We start from the raw sequence: 23911 nt of genomic DNA, 5'->3' as shown, positions 1-23911 counted from the left end.
CACTATCACCACTGTTATTTAACATAGTACTGGAAATACTTGCAACTGCTATTAGGCAAGAAAAAGAAATTAAGGGAATTTAAATTGGATAAGAGGGAGTCAAGCTATTTCTGTTTGCAGATGGTATGATCTTCTATAAGGAGAACCAACAAGACTCAATAAAAAAACTGCTAGAACTTAAAACAGAGTTTGGCAAGGTGGCAGGGTAGAAAATAAATGAGCAGAAATCAACGGCCCTAGTGTATGCAAACAACCCCAAGGCTGGAAAAGAACTAGTCTGTACAGTACTCTTCAAACTAACAGAAAAGATACTGAAATAGCTAGGAATAAACCTAACTAAAGACATGGAAGATCTCTATGAGGAAAATTACAAAAGATTACAAAAAATTACAAAATTCTACAAAAAAAATTACAAAACAGAAGACCTCAAAAAGTAGCGAAACATACCCATGTTCCTGGATGGGTAGAGTCAATATCATCAAAATGGCCAAATTACTGAAAGCGATATACAAATTCAATGCGATTCCAATCAAAATACCTAGATCATTCTTCACAGAGCTGGAAAAAAGGATACAAAAGTTCATCTGGAAACACAAAAGACCGCGAATAGCCAGAACTATCCTGAAGAATAAGAACTTAGCTGAAGTGATCACAATTCCAGACTTTAGGACATATTATAGGGCGGTGGTAATCAAGATAGCCTCGTACTGGTACAGAAATAGAGAGGGAGACCAATGGGGAGTAGAAACATCCTAAGGGAGCCCATGCATGTATAGCCATCTAATCTTTGACAAAAGAACAGAAAACAACCCAGGGAAGATAGAAGGTCTCTTCAATAAATGCTGTTGGGACCAATGGATAGCGGCCTGCAGAATTAAGAAGCAAAATCTCCACCTCTCACCATACACAAAGATCAAATCTAAATGAATAAAGGATCTAAAACTACACACAGAAACCACCAAACTTTTAGAAGAAAATACTCTACAAGATATACGCACAAAGACGTCTTAGAACTCCAGCATAGCCATAACAACAAAAGAAAAAAAAAACAGTTAAGAAATGGGCAATGGAAATCAGCACTTTTCAAAGGAACAAATCCAAATGGCTAACGGATATATGAAAAATGCTCAAACTCTCTAGCAACAAGGGGAAATTCAAATAAAAACAACACTGAGATTTCACCTAACTCCAGTCAGGATGGCTCACATAGAGAAAACTACAAACAATACCTGCTGGAGAGGACGTGGAGGAAAAGGAATCCTACTCCACTGCTGATGGGAACGTAGGCTGGCACAGCCACTGCGGAACTCAGTTTGAAGAATCCTCAGGCAACTGAAAGTTCACCTACCATATGACCCAGCAATTGCACTCCTGGAATACATCCAAAGGAACTGATACATGAGAAAACAACACACACTGGATTCACTGCAGCACAATCAACTATTGCAAAAATTTGGAAACAACCTAGATGCCCATTAACAGAGGACTGAATAAAGAAACCGTGGTCCATCTATTTTTTTTAAAAAGACTTACTTATTTTTATTGGAAAATCAGATATACAGAGAGGAGGAGAGACACAGAGGAAGATCTTCCATCAGATGATTCACTCCCCAAGCAGTCGCAACGGCTGGAGCTGAACCAATCTGAAGCCATGAGCTTGAGCTTCTTCTGGGTCTCCCGCGCGTGGGTGCACGGTCCCAAGGCTTTGGGCTGTCCTCTACTGTTTTTCCAGGCCACAAGCAGGGAGCTGGATTGGAAGCGGGTCTGCCAGGATTAAAACCGGTGCCCTTATGGGATCCCGGTGTGTTCAAGTGAGGACTTTTAGGCGCTATGTTATTGCACTGGGCCAATTCATCTATTCTATGGAGTACTACCCAGCTATTAAAGAGAATGAAATACAATCATTTACAGCCAAATGGGCCGAATTGGAGACCATTATGCTAAGGGAAATGAGCTAATCCCAAAAGGTCAGATACATGTTTGCTCTAATATGAGATAACTTCAATCAAAAATCTCAATGCTCGGGCCCGGCAGCGTGGCCTAGCAGCTAAAGTCCTCGCCTTGAACACCCCGGGATCCCATATGGGCGCCGGTTCTAATCCCGGCAGCTCCACTTCCATCCAGCTCCCTGCTTGTGGCCTGGGAAAGCAGTCAAGGACGGCCCAATGCATTGGTACCCTGCACCCGTGTGGGAGACCCAGAAGAGGTTCCTGGTTCCTGGCTTCGGATCAGTGCGCATTGGCCCGTTGCGGCTCACTTGGGGAGTGAATCATCGGACGGAAGCGCTTCCTCTCTGTCTCTCCTCCTCTGTATATCTGACTTTGTAATAAAATAAATAAATCTTTTTAAAAAACCTCAATGCTAATATGGCTAGGGGTTGTTTTGCTCTTCTTTTCATGGAATGGCCTTTTTTTTTTTTTTTTTGCTTCAATTTGCAGTTCTGTAGTTTCAAATCTTAAGTGTTTTTTGCTGTAAATCTTAGATGTTTGCACTTCCTAGTTGTTTGTATCTCTCCCAATAAGTTCTTTGATTCACTAATTGATTATCCATAAAAGATGGATTGCTTGTAAACATGAGATTGTAAATGTCCATTTCAACACTGTTTGCTACCTATCATGAGTAATGAAGGTCTAGTGTTTAATTGTAATTCCTTCAGCGTCACAAGAGTCAAACACTAGCATTTATTCCTAAAAGGTTTTTGATTCTTGTTTTCATCACTGTTGTGATACATTTTTATTTTTATGACATGTTTGTTAACTTCAGGTTGATGAAAAATTATTTTCGCACTATTGTGGACTGTGCTCACTGGTTCTGCATTTTAGGGGATATATAATGGAAGTGTAGTGGGAACTGATATGTTCAGATATGGAGCCTAAGTGCTCCATATACAGACCAAAGATGGGCTCCCAGTGAAATAACTGAATCTATCCTAATAGTAAGACAATGGACTCTAGACAATGCGCATGACTACACTGTTGGGAAACACTTCAACAACAGCATGATGGACTAATCATGAAGGACGTCCATTGTAAAGCTAGAGGATAAATCAATGGGGGGGGGGGGGGGATGGAGGGACCTTAGAGAAGGGCAACCCAGAGCCTATAGAACTATATCATACAAGAAAAAGTTTAAAAAAAGAAAATAATAATATCCACAGACTTAAGGTGGATAACGCTATATAGGATTTTATTTGATTTTCTAAAAATACTACTTTATAGCTAAAGTTTTACACTATTTCATTTTAGCATTTTTATTTTACACTAAATAAAAATGCTAAAATGGTGTGAAAACCACACTAAAAATTCCAAATAATGGTTACGAAATGGCAAGGAGTTACTGGGACCAGCATTGTGGTACAACAGGTTAAACCTCTGTTTGGCTCACAGGCATCCCTTATGAGCCCCCAGTTCAAATCTTGGCTGCTTCATTTCCAATTCAGCTTCCTGCTCATGTACCTGGGAAGGCAGAAGAAGCTCCAAGTACGTCTGTCCTTGTCACCCATAGGGGAGAAGAGAATGGAGTTCCAAGCTTCTGTCTTTTGGCTTGGTTCAGCCTTGCTGCCCCCGTTTGAGGAGTGAACCAGCAGATCAAAGACTCCTACTCTCTTTCAAATAAACAACTCTTAGGGGGCAGGGAGAGGAGGAAGTAGCAATTCTCATTTACTAGCACCAGTTAACAGTAGAGTACCTCAACGGGATGTGTTTTCTGATATTAGGCCATAAGTGCTTAAATTTAAGAAAGAAAGAAAGTAAAATCTGAAGTGGAGGAAGCCTAGATCCTCTTCCAAGTCTCCCACATGGGTGCAAGGTCCCAAGGCTTTGGGCCATCCTCGACTGCTTTCCCAGGCCACAAGCCGGGAGCAGGATGGGAAGCAGGGCTGCTGGGATTAGAACCAGTGCCCATATGGGATCCCATCATGTTCAAGGTGAGGACTTTAGCACTAGGCTACTGTGCCGGATCTCCTGGATGCTCTACTTTTATCCAGTTCACTGCTAATGGCCTGGGAAAGCAGGGGAAGTTAACCCAAGTGTTTGGGCCCCTGTGACTCATGAGGGAGACCTGTTTGGAGCTTCTGGCTCAGGCCTGGTCCTGGCACTGGCTATTGCAGCCATCTGGGATTTAACCAGCAGATGGAATATCTGTGTCCCTCCCTCTCTAAATAACCAATCTTAAAAAAAAAAAAAAAGAAAAAAGAAAAGAAAATCAGGAAGAGAGAAAAACTACTCCAAGGGTTTTTTTTTAAAGGCTAATATTACCACCGACACCAAAAAAGAAAATATGACAATTAAAAAGTCAATATCACTCTAAAACAAAATGTGGTAAGCCAACCATTTTTTGAAAGCACACAACAAAGACAGTATTAATATAACCCCATGTAGACAAGCAGGAATTTTGCAAAGACTGAAAGGATGGTTCACCATTAGAAAAATCTGACAATGTAATCTCACACAAGTGAAGACAAAAACCTTAGGAAGAACATCAGTGTTTTAAAATGATCATATAACTAGGAATAAAGGAATTCCTTGACTTGATAGGACCTATAATTACTACAACTGAAATTTATTCATGTCAGTGTGTGTGTATGTGTGTGTGTGTATTTAGTATTCGTGAAACACTAACAGGCTCTTAAAAAGTTTTAATTATATATATCATTTACAATTTCCGAGTATATTTGTTGACTTTATTTAATAGTTATTAAAAAAAGTAACTGTTCCCTTTATTTTCTGCATGCCATTCCTGCCCCCCTTCCTGAGCCCAATCTTGTCCTCCTTACCCCAGGGAATGGTCACCATAGCACAAAGCACAAAAGTTAACGTTCAGTATTCACATTACTTGACCTATGGAATCACACAGTTGGCCACAGCTTTCTTCACTTGGCTTCCAGGACAGCCCTATCTTTTTTTCATTAGTCCTTCCTTCAGTCTCCTTGGCTAGTTCCTATTCCACTCTCTGGCTTCCTAACATTGGCATGTCCATAGCTCAGATTTAGGACCACTTCTTTTCATCACCTACACAGATTTCTCTGGTGATCTCATCTAGTCATGATCTTAAGTGCTATTTATATGCTTAGGATTCCCAAACTTATAACCAGCCTGGACCTCTTCCCAGAACAAGCTGAACTTGTACATCCAGTCAACTACTTAACATAGTTATTTGGATTTCAAGTAAACATATAAAACTCCCACGTGGGTGCAGGGTCCTCAGGCTTTGGGCCGTCCTAGACCACTTTCCTAGGCCACAAGCAGAGAGCTAGATGGGAAGTGGAGCAGTTCGGATTAGAACTGGCACTTGTATGGGATCCCAGTGGATGCAAGGTAAGAACCTGAGCCAACTGCGCCAGGCCCAGAAGTTTCTATTTTACTGACTGCTGTATCATCAATGTCTAGAGGGGTGCACATGTAATATTCAACGAAAGTTTGCTGAGCTGAATATATAGAACATAAAACATACAATTTGAAAAGCCCATTTAATAACAAAAGACATTTAAAGTTGAGTCACAGAATAGAGAAAATACAGCAATTAAAGAGAAAAAAAATGTAAAAAAAAAACCTCATGAATCATTAAGCAGAAGACCAACTTAACAGAAAAAAAATGGTTAAAAGACATGGACATGCAATTCAATGGGACAAAATCTGTGCAATTAATGTTAAGAAAAGACGCTAATCTCTTTACTCATCAGGCCAATGAAAAGGACGTAACATTGACATACTATTCATCTGTCTGAAGGTTAAAAAGGTCTGGCATGATATGCGTGTGGCTAAAGTCCTCGCCTTGCATGTGCCCGGATTCCATATGGGAACCAGTTTGTGTCTAGGTTGCTCTACTGCCCATCCAGCTCCTTGCTTGCTGCCTGGGAAAGCAGTCAAGGATGTCCCCAAGCCTTGTGCCCAATTGGAAGACCTGGAGAAGGTTCCTGGCTCCTGGCTTTAGATTGGCTCAGTTCTAGCCTTCATGGTCACTTTGGGAGTGAATTAGTGGACAGATTTTTCTTTCTGTATCTCCTTCTCTCTGTACAGCTGTCTTTTTTTTTTAGATTTATTTATTTTTATTACAAAGTCAGATATACAGAGAGGAGCAGAGACAGAGAGGAAGATCTTCCGTCCGATGATTCACTCCCCAAGTGAGCGCAACGGCCGGTGCTGTGCCAATCTGAAGCCAGGAGCCAGGAACCTCTTCCAGGTCTCCCACACAGGTGCAGTGTCCCAAAGCTTTGGGCTGTCCTCGACTGCTTTCCCAGGCCACAAGCAGGGAGCTGGATGGAAGTGGAGCTGCCAGGATTAGAACCGGCGCCCATATGGGATCCCGGGGTGTTCAAGGCGAGGACTTTAGCTGCTAGGCCACGCTGCCAGGCCCCTGTACAGCTGTCTTAATAATAAAATAAACAAATCTAAAAAAAAAAAGGCCTGAAATCCAGTTATTCAGGATAGAGATACAACATCTGATCACTCCTAATTTGAATAATTAAAGCTATCAATTGAGAAATTAATGACAAAAAATCAGCATGTGTATACAAGAATTTCAGTTCTAGCTATACACTTTAACACATGCGAAATAAGATATATACAAAAATGCGCATTGCAGTTCTTACATTTTTTGTCCAGAGAAAATGAATCAACTCTGCTACACAATACAAAGGAATACTGTGTAACAGCTGCAAAAAAGGAACTAGATTCATGCATTATGGGATGCTTAAAATAATGTTCAGCACAAAAGCCAAACAGCTGGATAAATAATATCTATATAATAGTGTTTCAAAATATAAGTAATAGGCTGGCACTATGACCCAGGGGGTTACACTGCTGCTGTAACGCCAGCACCTCTTCTCAGAGCACCAGTTAGAATCCTGGATGCTCTCCTGCCAGTCCCGAGCTCTGCACCTGGGAAAAGCAGATGTCTCACGTGAATGAGTCTCTACCACCCATGCAGTGGCTGCTGGTGGAGTTTCAGATTTTCGGTTTTGGCCTGGACCAATTGTGGCCACTGCAGTCACTTAGGGAGGAAACGAGGAATAGAACATCTCCTTCCTGTCTTGCGTGCTTTGTAACTTTGCCTTTCAAATAAATTGATCTTTTTAAAAAACCCAAACATAAAACTCAGTATTATCTGTGGGTACAACTACATGTGTAATTTATGTACAAACATGTACAGAAGTAGACAGGAGTCTTCAAATGCATGTTATTTACTCAGGTTAGAAAAAAGCCACTTTGACTAATGGATACATGGCTTTTTATTCTTTATATATTTGTACTGATCTATATTAAAGGTACTGAAAAGCAAAGACACTGTGAATTAGGTTACTACAGTCTAAGTCTAACCCTAGTAATTTTCTTACTCTACCTGAGGCACTGTAATAAATACACAGCTCATACATACACTGACTTTTACTAAAAAGCTACAATAATTGAAAATGTGATACTGTCATAAAGAAAGACATAGATCAACTAGATAGAACTTAGTCTTTGCATTTATGGTAAACTATCAACAAGGCTGCAAAAAAAAAAAAGCCAATTCAACAAGAATAAGCTTTTCAACAAATGGTGCTGAGGGAACTGGATATTTATAAGCAAAATAATAATTTACTTACCATTCCCACACCATGTGCAAAAATAAAAACAAAATCAGGTTACAGGCAGTTAGTGTCTGGCTCAGGGTTACGGCACCGGGTCCTATACTGGGGCTAAGACTCTATCTCCCAATTCCAGGGTTCCTATCAATGCAAACCCTGCGAGGCAGCAATGGTAACTCAAGTAATTGAGTCCCTTCTCCCCTTGTGGGACAACCTGGGTTGAGTTTTAGGCTCCAGGCGCTGGCCCGCCCCAGATGTTGTAGACATTCGGGAAGTGGATCTCTTTTTCTACCCCTCAAAATACAAGACACACACACATGGTTATGCAACAAGGTGGAGGAATCCATCATGGTGGGAGGGTTTGGGGAGGGGTGGGGAGAACCCAAGTACCTCTGAAACTGTGTCACATAATACAATGTAATTAATGAATTAAAAATAATAAATAATAAAAAAAAAAGATACACACACAAAAAGGATGAGCTCAGAGTAGATGATTTCTGGTGTCTTTTCCAGTAAAACTTCATTACATAAGAAAAAATTCATTAACTATTTAATAAATATTTATTACTTATCTTTTATGTGAGTTAAGTTATACCCTGTATAAGATACATAAAATGCTGTCATTAAAGGGTTTTCAATTTAGGGACCCAGCGTGGTGGCCTACGGGGTAAAAGTCTTCGCCTTGAACTCACCGCTGGGATCCCATATGGGTGCTGGTTCTAATCCCGGCAGCTCCACTTCCCATCCAGCTCTCTGCTTGTGGCCTGGGAAAGCAGTTGAAGACGGCCCAACACCTTGGGATCCTGCACCCGTGTGGGAGACCTAGAGGAGATTCCTGACTTCTGGCTTTGGATCGGCACAGCACCAGCCATTGCGCTCACTTGGGGAGTGAATCATCAGATGGAAAATCTTCCTCTTTGTCTCTCCTCCTCTCTGTATATCCGACTTTGTAATAAAAATAAATAAATCTTTAAAAAAAGGGTTCTCAATTTAATGAGGCAGGAAAATTTAAAATGATGTAAATTAGAATAGAGTTAAATACAGGGTTATGGCTTCTGTTTTCAACTACTACCTGTTATAACAACTTCCAAATTTTAGACTCAGCCGACTGCTGCTATAATCTCAGCTTCAACAGTAAGTTATATTTATTTCTTCCCCTCTCTTACTCTTAAATTATGACAGCCAAGGCTATATTTGAATAATTTTAAAAAGCCCATTTGAGAATTTGAAGATGATTCAGACTTAGTTTAGAATTTTGTGGCCTGGGAAAGTTAACAAGATGCCTAATTTGGACTGTTGGGCATGTCTACAGCCATTCACTAAGGAAAACAAAACCTCCCAATTTAGTTTTCTAAGACAACTTTGAATTGTAGAACCCAGACAGATAAAGGATTTATCTTCCTATCCATTCTAATCTCCCATTAAATGTATTAAATTAAAAGTTTATTCTCTAGGGCCCAGCGTGGTAGCCTAATGACTGAAAGTCCTCGTCTTGCACGTGCCGGGATCCCATATGGGCGCTGGTTCTAAGCCCGGTGGCCTTACTTCCCTTCCAGCTCCCTGGCTTGTGGCCTGGGAAAGCAATCAAGGACAGCCCCAAGCCTTGGGACCCTGCACCCTGCTCCAGGCTCGTGGCTTCAGACAGGCTCAGCTCTGGCTGTTGTGGCCACTTGTGGAGTGAATCATCAGACAGAAGATTCCTGTCTCTCCTTTTTATCTAACTGTTCAATAATAATAAAAAATCTTAACAACAAAAAGTTCATCCTCTAATGATGAACTTTAGTTTACTTCTTCTCTGCTTCCTTCCACTCCTGTGGTCTCGCTTAGGCTCTCAGCTTCATTCACACGAATTACTGCAAGATCTACTTTGAATCTATTTTCTGCAACTGTCAGAATAATTTTTCTAAAATGCAATTCTGGTGATACCTATATTTTTCAGTGGCATTCAACTGATTGTAGAGGCAGTTCAGATTTCCTCCAAGATTTTACAGGACTTCCTCTGAATGATCTGGCCCTGCTTACTTCCTGGCTCATCTGGATCATTCTGGTTACAACATTTGCAGGGACACACTCAACTGAACCTCCTGTATCTAGATCCTTCTATTTTAGCTCTTGACTGTAGCCTCCTAAGAAAGGATACTTCTGTTTTTAAACTTATTTATTCAAAAGGGCAGAATAAAAGAGATAGTGTGATCTTTCATTAGCTGGTACATTCCCCAAATGCCTGCAATAACCAGCCTGGGCCAGGCTGAAGTCAGGAACTACACGAAGGTCTCCTATGTAGGTGGTGGTAGTTCAGGTATTTAGGCCACCTGCTCTTTTCCCAGATGCACTAGCAGAAATCAGATGGGAAGCCGAGCAGCCAGGCTCAAGTGCATGTCCTAAGCACTGCAGGGTGTTTCTAAACATGGTAACCACAATAACCTCTGACTGTTACATCTAACTGAAGCAGGATAAAGTAGTAGCCACCTAGTAGTGAGTAGGGTTAGGGAATAGTACATGAAAGTCATGAACGGGAAATGGTTCTGTTTCTGAGAAATAATCACTGTGACTTAGCCAAAGCAAATGGGGCAAAGTGGTTCGAAATGAGAGAGAGGCCAGGCCTTGCTGATTGTGAAGGACGTGATTAGGAAAACAGATTTTCTAGTAAGTTATGAAAGGAATTTAAGTTGGAGAGTCATATTATTTATAGCTTAAGATCATCCTTCTCATTGCAAAATGGACCAGAAGGAACAAGAGGGCAGGCAAGTAATCAGCCTTGTTAGGAGCCCACCAGCAGTACAGCTAAGAGATAACTGCTGGCTAACCCAAAATACAGCAGAAATACAAAGCTGGTTTGGTTCTCCTAAAGACTGGAGCGTCGAGTCTGCCACTGCGGACTGGTCTGCAGCTCCCACAGCTCAGGCCACCAGATGGCTGGGAAAAACCACTGAGTTCTCAAAGTTGATCCTCATTCAGTCTCTGATATAGACTTGGAAATTTACTTGATGGAAAATAAAGAGAAAAAAAGAAAAAAACCATGGCAGTGTAAAGGAACGGGAGAAATGAACCATGTTTATTTCAGCGCTCCAGCTTGAACAATAGAGTACACAGCAATGAGATAAAAAAGAGCTGACTTGCAACTGGGAGTAGAATTTCAACTGTGGACAGCTTGTTCTTGAAGCCAGGGAGTTGTCTAGTAAGAGAATGCTGGTTAGGGGGGCCAAACATTACGCACCTCAGAAGAAAGGCTGGGATGAAGACAGTAATTGTTAATGGTACTTTTGAGAAGAAAAAGAGGGCTAGGACCTAGCCCTGAGAAGTCTCCAAAGTTTGGAGGTAAAGTAAGAGAAGGAGAGTGAAGAGGACAGATTTGATGTAAAAGGGAAATGTGGAGTCATGCGGCCCAGAGGGAAGAGTGTACCAAGAGTACAGAGTCAAGGGTGTCAGACCTGCTGAGGCGGCCTATCAGAGGATGAGAGAGAAGTACCTACTAGATAGAAACACGCAGCACCCTTGTGGCACCAACAGAGATGTTTAGTGAAGCAGATTAAACACTACACTAGAAAGCGGAAGGAGCAACAACAAAGTACCTATAAGGCACTCCCACTCATGAGTTCTTAAGAAAAAGCACATTACATTATTTTCTTTTCTCACTTTTCCCTTAAAACTTCTCTCCTTTCCCAATGATGTTTAGAATGTCTAAGAATTCGAAGAAATTCAAGATTTGTTAGACTGAATCTTACAAACTGCTGCAGGAACTACTTATCATGTATGGTAGAAATAGGCAAACGATTAGACTAACCAAAGGATTCGGTCCTTTGGTTGAGTCTCTGATTCTCCTTTTTCATCTTGTTCAAATTTTAACATGATCAAATATTTTAGAAATTATTTTTTTCAGGGACAGCAGGAGTATATGGAAGACAAAGAAATGTGGTGGCTGGTTTAATGCTAGTCTTTGAATACCACTTAGCTGGCACCTGAATGTGATAGTTAAGTACATCTTGCATTTGGCTACATAAAATGGGAAGTTAAGGTTTGTGCCAATATGACCTTCACAACTAAATCAATCCAGTTAGAAATCAACATTTCATCACTAAGTATCTACAGTTTCTAAATACAGTCGACTGTTAATAGCTAGAACTTTCAAAATTACTTGAGGAACTTGACCAAAACAGATTCCTAGGCTCCAACCACAAAGACTCTCACCTAGTGGGGAGATTCATGAGCTGGCATTTCCAAAAAGCTCTCCAGAATTTCTGAAATATATCTGAACTACAAAGGTCACTACTGAGGAGTTAAAAATGTACAGGTAAATGCCTACTGCTCAGATAACAAGGTAGAGAATCATGAAATCTTAGCATCTGGAAGACTAACAAAATACTAAGGTACAGGCACACCAGTTTTTTTTTGGGGGGGGTGTGCATGTAAAATCTTTTGCTATCGAGTATTCCTATTATACATGCTGCTTTTTTTTTTTGCCAACTTGGTGAATTAGTACTTAGGCAGTCATATTTTACTTTACCTAAAGATATTATCTGTTTCCTACTCTGTTGTCACCTGTGAGAATAACAAAACTGAAACTCAATGGATGTTGGCTAACAGAAGGCAGATGCAGTCCCGTTTGGAGGTCTTCCCACAGCAGCCAGGGGAATCTCTACAAAGCTTCCCAGGGTCTCAGTGATCCTAGGGAATGAAAACCACAGCTCTGAGAGCAGATCACTCTCACACAAGGAATGCTGCCTGACATTTCAGAGCAGGACACTGTATCAGGTCAAGGAATTACTGACAGAGGTTCTTCTCTTCAGGTCACTGAGTCAGGTAAAAAACTACTGGGAATCTGAGAGAGACCTGTAAAACTGTTTCAGGAACAAATGGGAAGAAAAAACAGTCAACCTCCTTTAGAACGTGAGCTCATCTCACAGCTGTTATCCTAATGATGGTAACTCCCATCTACTATTTATAAACTAAGAGTTCAAAGTACAAGATGACAAAATGTTCTACACAAAATAAAACCAACTAAATGCCCAGAATTTGGTCCAGTAGGTGCAATTTACACATTTTTATTGTTCTAACAAAATAAGGATGTTGGAGAGAAAAAAAAAACCCACACAAATTTTAACAAAAATGAAATAAAAAGATGTAAGGATTTTTAAGTGAATAAAGACAGTTTCAATTAAGGTAAGATCCATAAAAAGGAAAATAATATGAAAGACCTAAACATGAAAGGTGAAAGCCTAGGTGGGTGAGAAGACTGACAGACAAAAAGATACAAGCAAAGAAGTATGTCTATACACATACCGTAAGAGGTATGAGCTAAGAGAAAAGCCACACTTGGGTAAAAACCAGAAAAATGGTAAGGCTAAAAGAGGAGCAGCTGGCCATCATTCAAACAACAGATGAAGTGATTACAATGTGGCCTATGCTTAGCAGGACACATCATTCAGAAGTAACAAGGACTGGGGGAAAATATTAGAGTGGAAACAATGGTAATACTCACTTTCCTGTAGCCCTTGATCCTCTGTACCCTAAACAGCTAAGTAAGATTCTTAAAAAAAAAAAAAAGTAACAAGGACTGAAGTTCTGCAAGACACTGTAACATGAACAGATCTTAAAACCATCATGCTTAGTGAATCAAACACAAACGATAAACATCTCATGATTTGACTGATGTGAAATACCTAGCTAGAACAGGCAAATTTGTATAGAAAGAAAGTAGACAGGGCTGGTGCAACGGTTCTATTGGCCATTCCTCCACTTACAAGTGACGGTATCTCATATGGGAGCCAGTTCGTATCCCAGTTGCTCCACTTCCCATTCAGCTCCCTGTTTGTGGCCTGGGAAAGCAGCAGCGGATGGCCTAAGGCCTTGGGACTCTACACCCGCATGGGAGACTCCGAAGAAGCTCCTAGCTCCTGGCTTCGGATTGGCTCAGCTCAAGCCGTTCTGTAGCCATATGGGGAGTGAACCAGCAGATGCAAAATCTTTCTCTTGGTGTCTCTCCTTCTTTCTATACAAATTTGCCTTTCCAAAAATCAATCAATCAATCATGGGAAAAAAAAAAGTAGATGACAGGTACTAGGGGGTGAAGGAAAGGGAAAATCGGAAATTAAGCTTAAGACATTTGGTGGGGGGGGTCTGGAAACAGTGGTGATGGCTGCAGTGTGGATGTTAAGTAACGTCACAAGATTGTACACTTAAAACAGCAAATTGTACATGACGCGTTACAATTAAGAGAGTCAAAATAGAGTAAAAGCAAAACCAGCAATGAAACAAAATAAAAGTTAAACTAAGAATTAAAAGTATAATATAACAAAGCTTATGTTTTAAACAAATTAAAATTATAAACTGTGCTAAAATACTGCAGGAATACCACCATCAAACCTAATTAAAGAATTTAAGACATACAAGTAAAAGGTGAAGGGAGGTATGCTAAAGAGGCAGCAGAATAAACAGCTTCACTTCAAATAAGCAGGATGTCCATCTAATGTATGATTGTAAGCAGGATGCTTTTCAGAGGAAAAGGAACACTGTTAATTGCAAAAAGTGACAAGTGCAGGCTGACCGGCCCAGGCAACCATGGACATGTGACTGTATTAGGGCAACCAGGGAGCCCTTCCTCTTCAAGAAAGATCTCCGTGTTTTTTATTTCACTTTCTAAAAACAGAAACAGCACACAATTATATAGCTTTTAGTGAAGTTTACTAATTTGGGCTTCATAAGACACTAAGAATATTATTAGGTTTTATTAGGAGCTATAATTTGGCATTCCAGTACTTTCAGAAGGCTGTATTTTAAAACCCACTGGCAAGCACACTAAGGAAGGCCTGAAGAGAATCATTTTTGATAAGTCTACATTTTTATATTTTACACTAGAACCGTATAAATATGTATGAGGGATCTTTTCAACGCTCTTGGAAAACATGCACGATGAAACAGCTTTGTAGGGATTTCACAATTTTTTTGAACTAAAACAATGTTTTCATCTATTTTTCCACGAACTTTCTGAAGTACCCTCATACATATTCTTCCATACTTACATTTTGTACAATTAGGCTTGAAAAGCCTAAAAGGACCAAATTAAAATTGGGAAAATCAGTCACTCTGACAGTCTATCCAGTCTGCATTCTTACACTGGAATTAGTCTTAATGTCCTACAAACAGGTTACCTTAAACAGTCCATACCTTCCACGAGAAGCTCCTCCTCAGGCCGCTTCCTGCTAACTCTGTTATCTTGGGTTTACGCTGCAGACACTTGGTGGGCTGAGAGTGATTCAGCTTTATGCTACTGTAACAGTGATCAGCGAAGGTACTTTGATTCACACTCCGTTTCTGCGTGCATTTCCCCAGCTGAGGAATACTATACTTCAGAACTCGGAGAAATAATCTGGTCTTCTGCTGCATGACACCAAAGTCCTGGGGCCTTGCTCCCTCAGGGGCGGCCAGCACATGAATGATTTCAGGGACACACTGGCAGTTCTTATCCCTCCCCTCAGGGGCCTGCACCCCTGTTCAGTCATCAATAACTGCCAACAGCTGACGCATCAGGGAAGTCTAAAAACCTGTGTAAAAAACACTTCACTCAAATCATGACTTCGCAGTGGTCGTGACTTGAGTGTCTCACTGGTCAAGTCAGTTCTATCAGGGTCACACTACGCCAGTACTGATTGTCGAACACAAGAGGGCACAAACTAAAACAAAACAAAACAAAAAAACAACAGAAAACAAGAAGCAAAATAAAAATGTGTAGAGAAGTTAATGGGCTTTGCGGGGCAAGGAGTGAAGGAAAAGCTTTGGGCTTACAAAGACAAAATGGCCTTGAACAAACTTCTGGATCTATCTTTGGTACCTACAGGATGATAAACCGAAAAACCCAATTACTGAAGGGTGATGGGGAAGGGGTGACATATCTGCTGAGGGTTGGTTCTAGAACAGATAACTTTCACCTGCTTTAACTAAAGTATCGCGTCATTTGATAAAGTAGCTCATCTGACTCCCTTTACAGATGAGCAAACTGGCTCTCTGTGGACAATAAACAGGACAGTGAAAAGTCCAATGTGGTTCGATTCCAAATCTTCAAAAGAAATAATCAGACTCGAAGGTGAAGAAGGTAATTCAGCTCTTAAAAACCAAACAACAGCAACAAAAACCAAAGACCAAAAGCAAACCACTGCACAGATAAGGCAGGAACGCGCCTCAATTCCGCTGGGGGTGGGTGGGTTTTCAATTACTAAAAGAGACCCAGGTGCACTGAACTCTATCTCTGGATCTCCGTTTCTGCCAACCTTAAATAATGATATCATTGACCTTCTGGGTTGCTGCTCTAAGAATTAAATGAGGCAACTTGGGTAACTCCAGGACAGCGTCTTGTAGGTAGGAACCGCTAAGATCAGGAGAGGAATAATGCAGGTTTATTGAATGTCGTAGCCTAACTCTTCCACAAAATGTCCCCTGTTGTCAAAAGCGGACGTCTGTGTCGCTACGACGCCCCCGCCCCCTTCGTCGTCTATGTCGCAGCAAAATAACGGGAGAGCCGGGATGGGGAGCTAGAATGGATGCCAGCTAAGAGGAAGGGGGTTGGGGGAAACACCCCTAACAAGGGGCCTAAACTCCCGCAGCTGCGCCCAGCGCCTCGGTCACGCACCTGCACCTGGAGGGAGAAGGCCTCCCGGCAAGGCTCGGCTCGCGGGTGGGGCAGACACAGCCGGCGCCCCCAGGAGACCCTCCTCGCGTTCCTGCGCAACTCTCCACCCCAGGGATGAGAAGGCCTGACTGCGAGCCGGAGTGGCACCAGCTGCCCCGCAGTCGCCGGACAAACATCCCAAAGCGGGGACCCACGGGTTGAGGGGTGGCTGGTGGGGGAAGAATGAGTGAGGAGACGGGATGAGACCCCCCACCCCACCAGCACGGCCCCCGCATACGTACGTAGATTCAAAGGTCAGCCTGGCTCTGTATACAAACGAGTGCGAGCAGGCCGGAGGCCCTGAAGCGCTCGGGAAGCCACGGGAGTGACCGCAGCGGCGTCCAGCCGAGGTCTGCTTCCTGCAGCCCACAGAGAGACAACCTGGCCACGGCCGCCCAGCGCGGGTTTGCAGCACGCCGCCTGACGTAACCCCGCTCCAGCACGAGCGCCACGCCGATTTCGCCATCTTTGTGGTGGTCATGGAGGGACTTTCCCTTCCTAATGTCACGGAGTCTCGAAAGATGGAAGGCTCAGGTGTCTGTGCTGATTTTCTGAGCTCTAGCCGAAACAAGAGGGCAGACAACTACGAGAGAAAGTGTCCTCTTAGCTCTGCCAAACTCCCTCACCCTCTGGCGTGCCCTCACTCAAGATGGCCGCGAGCAAAATGGTGCAGTGACGTAGCGGCGCTTTCTTGGTTGTCAAGGAGACGCAAATACCGGAAATGCAGAATTCGGGGAGGGCGCGCTTGCCGGAGCCTCTGAGGAGAGAGGCCGTCCGTCCCAGGTCCTGACAGGGAAGAAGTAGGCAGGTCCTGACAGAAAAGAGCTGTGGCCGCCGCACGTTTCGCGTATAGGCTGGTCCAGTGGGATGGAGTCCAGAGTCGCGGACGTCGGGGAAGGCGAGACTGAGCGAGCCGTGGGTGAGGCCTCGGCAGCTGACGGCGCCGCTCGGGGGCCAGCAGCCTCGGCGTCCCTGGGAGCTGCCCGATGGAAGCTCCTGCGGCAGGTAAGGCAGAGTCCGACGTGCCTCACTTGTGCTGCTGGCCACTCCCCCTCGCAGGTGTGGCGCTCGCCTCGGGTCCCGGCTGACGCTCCGGTGGAGCTCCGCGAGTCCGCCTTCAGTTTGTGTGGGACAAGGACCTCCTTGCTTCCCCGTAGGGTGTTACTAAAAAAGGAGGGATCCGGCGAGGTTGGGCTGGTTGGGGAGCGGTCATGGTAGCAGGGCTCCTGGGACACACTCAGTGCAAGTGGAAGATCTCCGTGCAGGACTTTTGCCGGCGCCCGCAGAGCTTTCCCTCGCTGCTGCTCGCCAGCCCCTTCCGTGGGCTCTCTGTCCCGCTGCCGAACTGCCTAATTCCCCGAGTTTTTCCTTGCTTCCTAACTCGCAGCCTGGTCCGCGACCCCACGTCTCTTGACGTCTCTTGGCGGCGGTGACGTTCTTGGCGTTGCCTGGGTTTCCTCCGAAGGTGAAGAGCTGCCTGACTAGAAAACTCTTTCCGTCTCTCGAATGCTCGGGGTGCCTGCTCACCTTGGCATCTGGAGGGATCAGAGTGTGCTGACATGTGTTATCAATGACCAGAGCGTCTCTCAACTCCCACTTGCTGCTTTTCCTGATAACTTTACTCCCTCTACACATCTGACGGAAAATCTGTTTCGTACACGTGCTGCTTCCAAACTGTGTGTGGGTTTCACACACCGGGGTTGTCCCTCTACCTGAGGGTTCCTGCAGAAAACTCTTTCTTGCCATTTCTAACTGGTTGCCGAGGCATTGCCTGGCTACCGCCGCCTTGCTGGAGATTGTACTTTTGGTGTTTAAGGAATGATTTTTTTTGACGTCGTGTTTGCATATTTTGGCTTTTTTAGCGTTGATAAAATGTAATTCATTAAGCTTAAGATCATTTCTCTGCTTAAACCATTATCTGCTGCCTTCCCAAAGTGTGGCACATTAGGAAGCTGAATTGGAAGTACAGTTGGGAGTTGAACCAGATACTCTTAACATGGGATTAAAACATCTGAAGCTTGTCTCTCACACATTTTAAGTTCCTTTTGTATCCTGTTTGCTAACATCTTGTTGGTCAAGGTAAGATTCTTAACCAAGTTTAAAGTGAAAGGGCAGAGAAGTATACTGTTTTCTTAGGTATAGCAAAAGAGGCGAAGAAGAAGTGAATATCTATAATAATGTAATCTACCACACATATGAAACATCTTCAGAATATTAGTAAATGTCTCAAATGAATCTTCCAGTCTCATATGTACTCAGAACAGTGAGGAATCTAAGCAGTGCCAGAGGTATGTGGCTCCCTTTCTTATGTCAGATATTTTTATAACATTTGCTTCTTTTTTCACCTGCATAATTTTTTTCATGACCCCATAGAACTCCAGTGCTGTCCATGGCGCCTCGTGTTAACTGTCTGGCATGAGGACACCTACCTGTCTTGCTGGTTCATTTCTCAAATGCCTGCAGTGGCCTGCGGTGCACCAGGCTGAAGGCAGTAGCTAAGAACTCAGAGCAGGTTTCCCATGGGAGTGGCATGGACCCAACTACTTGAGCCATTAGCTGCTAGCTTGTGGACTCTGTGTCAGCAGGAAACAAATTGGAAGCCAGGGCTCAGGTGCTCAGCTATGGGATGTAGACATCCCAAGTGGCATAACAGCTCAGACACCTACCCTCGTGATTCACATTTCTGAGAGAAAAATCTGGCTGGTCTAGATCATCATTGGTAATGGGTCATGAGCTAAGTCTAGCATTTGAGTCTAGTGCCAACTTTAATTGGATGAAGCCTGGAAGTCTTTGGATCCATATCCATAAAGGCTAGAGATGTTGTTCAGATACAAATGAGATTATCATGGCACTGTTTACAACACTGAAAAGTTGAGGGTTAACCTAAAAGATAGGATAGAAACAACGTAAGTAAACAAGATATGAATTCTCTAATTTGAGTGGTGAATTTTTATGCAATTTGATTAAAAAAAGATTTATGTATTTTTTATTGGAAAGGCAGATATACAGAGAGGAGAAGCTATAGGGAGAGTGTTCTTCCATCCACTAGTTCCCTCTCCCAAATGGCCGCAGCATCTGAAGCTGAGCCAATTTGGAGCCAGGAGCCTCTTCTGGATTTCCTCTGTCAGTACAGAGTCCCAAAGACTTAGACCATTCTCTTTTGCTTTCCCAGTCCATGAGCAGGAAGCTGGATGGGAAGTGGAGCAGCCGGGATACTAACCCTTACCCGTTTAGAATACTGGCACTTGCAGTGGAGGATTAGGCTGTTGAACCACTGTACTGACCTCTACCCATTTGAATTTAAAGTTCTTTTACAGTGTTTGTTTTCAAACCATTGTTCATTGATTCCAAGATGCATGTTTTAGATTATAGCATGTTTACAGTTGGGATTTATGTTTTAGTTGATGGTATGCTGTGGTCAAATGGCAGTCTGCTTTCTGTAACTTCTAATGGAAGAAAACCAAGTTGTTTATAAGCAGCAGTGTTTTGAAAAAGTCATAGGATGGGGAGACTGCTCTTTTTCTTTCGTGGAAAAACGCTAAGGACAGTTGACTGCCAAGAAGAGCTTTTCCTATGAGTGACTAAAAAGGTTTCCAGCACAAACAGCTGTACAAGAACTGTTACCTGGATTGGTTAATTGAATAAATTGCCTAAAGAGACAAGTTATAAAAATGACATGTATTCTAAAGTGAAGGTACAGGGACCTGTGTTGTAGTGCAGTACCCCATATTGACATGCTGGTTTGAGTCCTAGCTTGCTTCACTCCCCATCTAGCTTCCTGGTCATGCACCTGGCAAGGCAAGTACTCAGGCCTCTGCAGCTCAGTTGGGAGACATGATGAATCCTGGCTCTTGGCCTTGGCCTGGCACAGCCTGCCTTTGGATGCACTGGGAGTTAATCATGGAATGGAAAATCTCTGTTTGCCTATCCTTCTATCTATTAACTTGTCTTTCAATTAAGAATACAAATAAATCCTGGGACCAGTGTGATAGCTCAACTGGCTAATCATCCTCCTCCAGGTGCCAGCATTTAATGGGGCACCAGTTCATGTCCCAGCTGCTCCACTTCCCATTTAGCTCCCTGCCTGAGGCCTAGGAAAGCAGTTAGGTTGGACCAAGTCTTTGGAACCCTGCACCCGTGTGGGAGACTCAGAAAAAGCTCTAGATCTGCTCAGCTCTGGCCATTGTGGCCATTTAGTGAGTGAACCAGGGAATGAAAGGTCTGTCTCTCCTCTCTGTAAATCTGCCTTTCCAATGAAAATAAATAAATAAATCTTGAAAACAGAATCTTTAAAAGTTAAAGTGAAATTACAATCTTACTGCTAAATCATTATATATATGTATATACATATATTTTAAAGATTTGCTTATTTTTATTGTAAAGTCAAATTTACAGAAAGAAAGACTTTTTATCCGCTGGGTCACTCCCCAAGTGGCTGCAAAGGCAGGAGTTGAGCTGATCTGAAGCCAGGAGCCAGGAGCTTTCTTACAGGCCTTCCATGCGGGGGCAGAGTCCCAAGACTTTGGGCATCGTCTGCTGATTTCCCAGGTCACAAGCAGGGAAGCTGGGAAGGATATTGGAGCAGCCGGGACACGAACCAGCACCCATAGGATCCCAGTCGATGCAAGGCAAGAACTTTAGCTACTAGGCTACTGTGCCAGGCCCATACCCCACATTTATTAAGCAAGCTATCTTTTATATTTTCAAAATATTGAGCTGAACTTTTCTTTGTTAAGATTTATTTATTTTTTATTACAAAGTCAGATAAACAGAGAGGAGGAGAGACAGAGGAAGATCTTCCGTCCGATGATTCACTCCCCAAGTGAGCGCAAAGGCTGGTGCTATGCCGATCCAAAGCCAGGAACCAGGAACCTCTTCCCGGTCTCATATGTGGGTGCAGGGTCCCAAGGATCTGGGCCGTCCTCGACTGCTTTCCCAGGCCACAAGCAGGGAGCTGGATGGGAAGTGGAGCTGCCGGGATTAGAACCGACACCCATACAGGAGCCCGGCACGTTCAAGGCGAGGACTTTAGCTGCTAGGCCATGGTGCCGGGCCCAAGCTGAACTTTTTGTTGAAACAGCAACTCTACTTTGGTATTATTTCAATAACTTCAAAAATATTTATTTTTGCTGCAAAGACAGATATACAGAGAGGAGGAGAGACAGAGATGAAGAGCTTCTGCCCACTGATTCACTCCCTAAGCGGCCGCATCGGCAGGAGCTGAGCTGATTTAAAGCAAGGAGCCCGGATGCTCTTCTGGGTCTCCCACATGGGTGCAGGGCCCCAAGGCTTTAGGCCATGATCGACTGCTTTCCCAGGCCACAAGCAGGGAGCTGGTTGGGAAGCGGGGTCGCCAGGACACGTACCAGCACCCATATGGGATCCCGGCACATGCAAAATGAGGACTCTAGCTGCTAGGATCCGGCGCTGGGCCTCTTAAGTTATTTCTTGATCTCATGATCCTGGCTCAGACCCCAAAATTTATTTGTAAACTATTTGTCCTGTGGGGTAGAGTCGTAATGCAGCCAGTACAACTGCTACTTGGGATACTGGTTTCCCGTATGGACAGCAAATTGTGTCCTGACTGTCCTATTTTTGGTCTGGCTCCCTTCAAGTGACCTATGAAAAGCACCAGAAGATGAGTTAGTGCTTATTTCCTTACTACCCACTTCTAGGACCAGAGAATGCTCCGGCTTCAGCTGGGCCCAGTATTTGCCGACAGATAGAAGATCTCACGCTCTGTCTTTGTCTCTCCATTTTTCTCTAACTCTGCCTTTCAAGTAAACAAAACAATGTCTTAAAGAAAAGCTTACATCTCATTCTGCGATGCTTTTTAACTCCTTACCTTTTCTTTTCTACCTTGATATTACTTTTTCCCAAGTTATTTATTATTGGATCAGGTAAAGAAGTAAGCAGAATCTCTTAGTGTTTTGAATTCACTTTAGGCATTATTGCCGAATTATAAAATGTACATCTTAGTAGTGTTCTGTGGCAGGAGCATCACTGACATCAGCCACATCTGGGTCTAGATATGATTATGGCTCCAAATAGATGCTCTATATCAAGGGCTCAGATCTGTATGGAATGTACCTTTGTTTTTATTCTTTTTTTTAAGATTTATTTTTATCAGAAAGATTTACAGAGAGAAGGAGAGACAAAGAGCTTTCTCTTCCATCCGCTGGTTTACTTCCCAAGTAGCCATAACGGTTGGTGCTGAGCCGCTCCGAAGCTAGGAGCCAGGACCTACTTCTGGGCCTCCCATGTGGGTGTAGGGTCCAAATGCCATGGGCCATCTTTGACTGCTTTCCCAGGCCACAAGCAGGGACCTGGAAGGGAACTGGAGCAGCTGGAATACGACCATCGCCGTTATGGGATCCTGGGCATGCAAGGCAAGGAATTTAGTCACCAGATTACTGCGCCAGGCCCTGTTTTCAGTCTTGATACTAAAGCTTTGTATTTTCTTCCCCCCTTTTTTCCTAATGTTTTTAAATGAGTGTTATTTTCTTTTTTTTCGTTAATTTGTTTTTATTGTGTTACTTTCATTAATTAAAATGTATATCTTATGTATTTATTTACTTGAAAGAGTTAGGGAGAGACACACAGGTTCCACCTGCTATTTCATTTCCCAAGTAGCCACAGCAGCCGGGCTCCCTGCTAATGCACCTGGGAGAGAAAGCAGTCGATATCCCAAGTCCTTGGGTCCCTGAATCTGCGTGAGAAACCCGGAAGAAGCTTCTGGCTCCTCGCTTTGGACCGGAGAGTGAGCTAGTGGTCAGAAGATCTTTTTATCTCTTCTCCTCTCTGTAAATCTGACTTTCCAATAAAAAAAAAGTACTGCTGCATCACTTCTCAGCTTTTTAGCTAAGATCAGATGAGAAAAAGAATACTGCTTATAATCTCACTTTTTTTTTTTTTTTAACCTAACACATCTCCAGGAGAAAGTACTTTCAAATGTCTGGATTACCTCTATAGTTTTATTCCCTTTTTCAGACTTTAAATATAAATCTTCGCTATCTTCATTACTCTCTGAAGCTTCAAGTAATGTTTTATCCTTTTTTTTTTTTTCGAATTATGTTCAGTAGATTGGGCTAAATGACTTAGTCCGTTGTTGTTGGAAATGAGAATCCTCTTGCCACTTAAATTTTGAACCAGTTTGGCTTGTGTTTGTATAATATCACAGTATTTGGTTTTGTTTCAAAGGTTCTGAAACAGAAACACCTGGATGGTTGTCTACGACACGTATCTGTAAGAAGATTTGAATCATTTAATCTATTTTCGAAAACTGAAACTAGTGGAACTGCAGAGGAGGCGGGTGCGTGGGTCCAATACACAAGTGTCTTCCATCCCGAACACAGTGTCTTCTTAAGGTAACCGTAATTCTGGCTATAAGCTTTAAAAGCTCATTTTCTTTTGTGGAAGAGCAACAGTCTGCTAAGACTCATTCTTCATTCTATTGAGTTTACAAGCAATTTTTAGCACAACTTAGGTTTTTTATGTCTGTGATGGGAAATCCTGCTGTTTTCACTAGGTATTGTCAGATAAAAGATTAGAAACACCCCCCGTGAGTATACTAACATTAGGGTAAACTGGGCTGCAAATCAAAGGGTTCATTTGACTACCTTCCCATACCATTTGATTAGGGGGAAAAAAAGCCAAATCTTTCTGAGACAAAAGCAGCTAAA

At 42.9% G+C, this 23911-nt stretch overlaps 2 protein-coding genes across 4 annotated transcripts in view; one reads left to right on the top strand and one right to left on the bottom strand.

Annotated features, from left to right (window-relative positions):
- PREPL (prolyl endopeptidase like) overlaps positions 1 to 14999 on the bottom strand; it is a 50742-nt gene extending 35743 nt beyond the window's left edge. Inside the window, exon 1 of one of the 2 annotated variants that reach the window (XM_004582776.3) lies at positions 14732 to 14999. In XM_004582776.3, the coding sequence (XP_004582833.2) occupies positions 14732 to 14950 (219 nt within the window). In that variant the 5' untranslated portion in view covers positions 14951 to 14999. The remainder of the gene's footprint in view (positions 1 to 14731) is intronic. The other variant, XM_058667996.1, reaches the window with a different exon arrangement.
- The window catches only part of CAMKMT (calmodulin-lysine N-methyltransferase), a 396457-nt gene that overhangs the window by 3855 nt on the left and 368691 nt on the right, over positions 1 to 23911 (top strand). Inside the window, exons 2-3 of one of the 2 annotated variants that reach the window (XM_004582906.3) lie at positions 16484 to 17234; positions 23430 to 23596. In XM_004582906.3, the coding sequence (XP_004582963.2) occupies positions 17097 to 17234; positions 23430 to 23596 (305 nt within the window). In that variant the 5' untranslated portion in view covers positions 16484 to 17096. Of the gene's footprint in view, positions 1 to 16483; positions 17235 to 23429; positions 23597 to 23911 lie in introns of those variants that run through there. The other variant, XM_058668009.1, reaches the window with a different exon arrangement.

Source organism: Ochotona princeps, chromosome 8, assembly GCF_030435755.1.
Source record: "Ochotona princeps isolate mOchPri1 chromosome 8, mOchPri1.hap1, whole genome shotgun sequence".
NCBI lineage: Eukaryota > Metazoa > Chordata > Mammalia > Lagomorpha > Ochotonidae > Ochotona > Ochotona princeps.
This window is presented reverse-complemented; position numbering and strand designations above follow the sequence as displayed.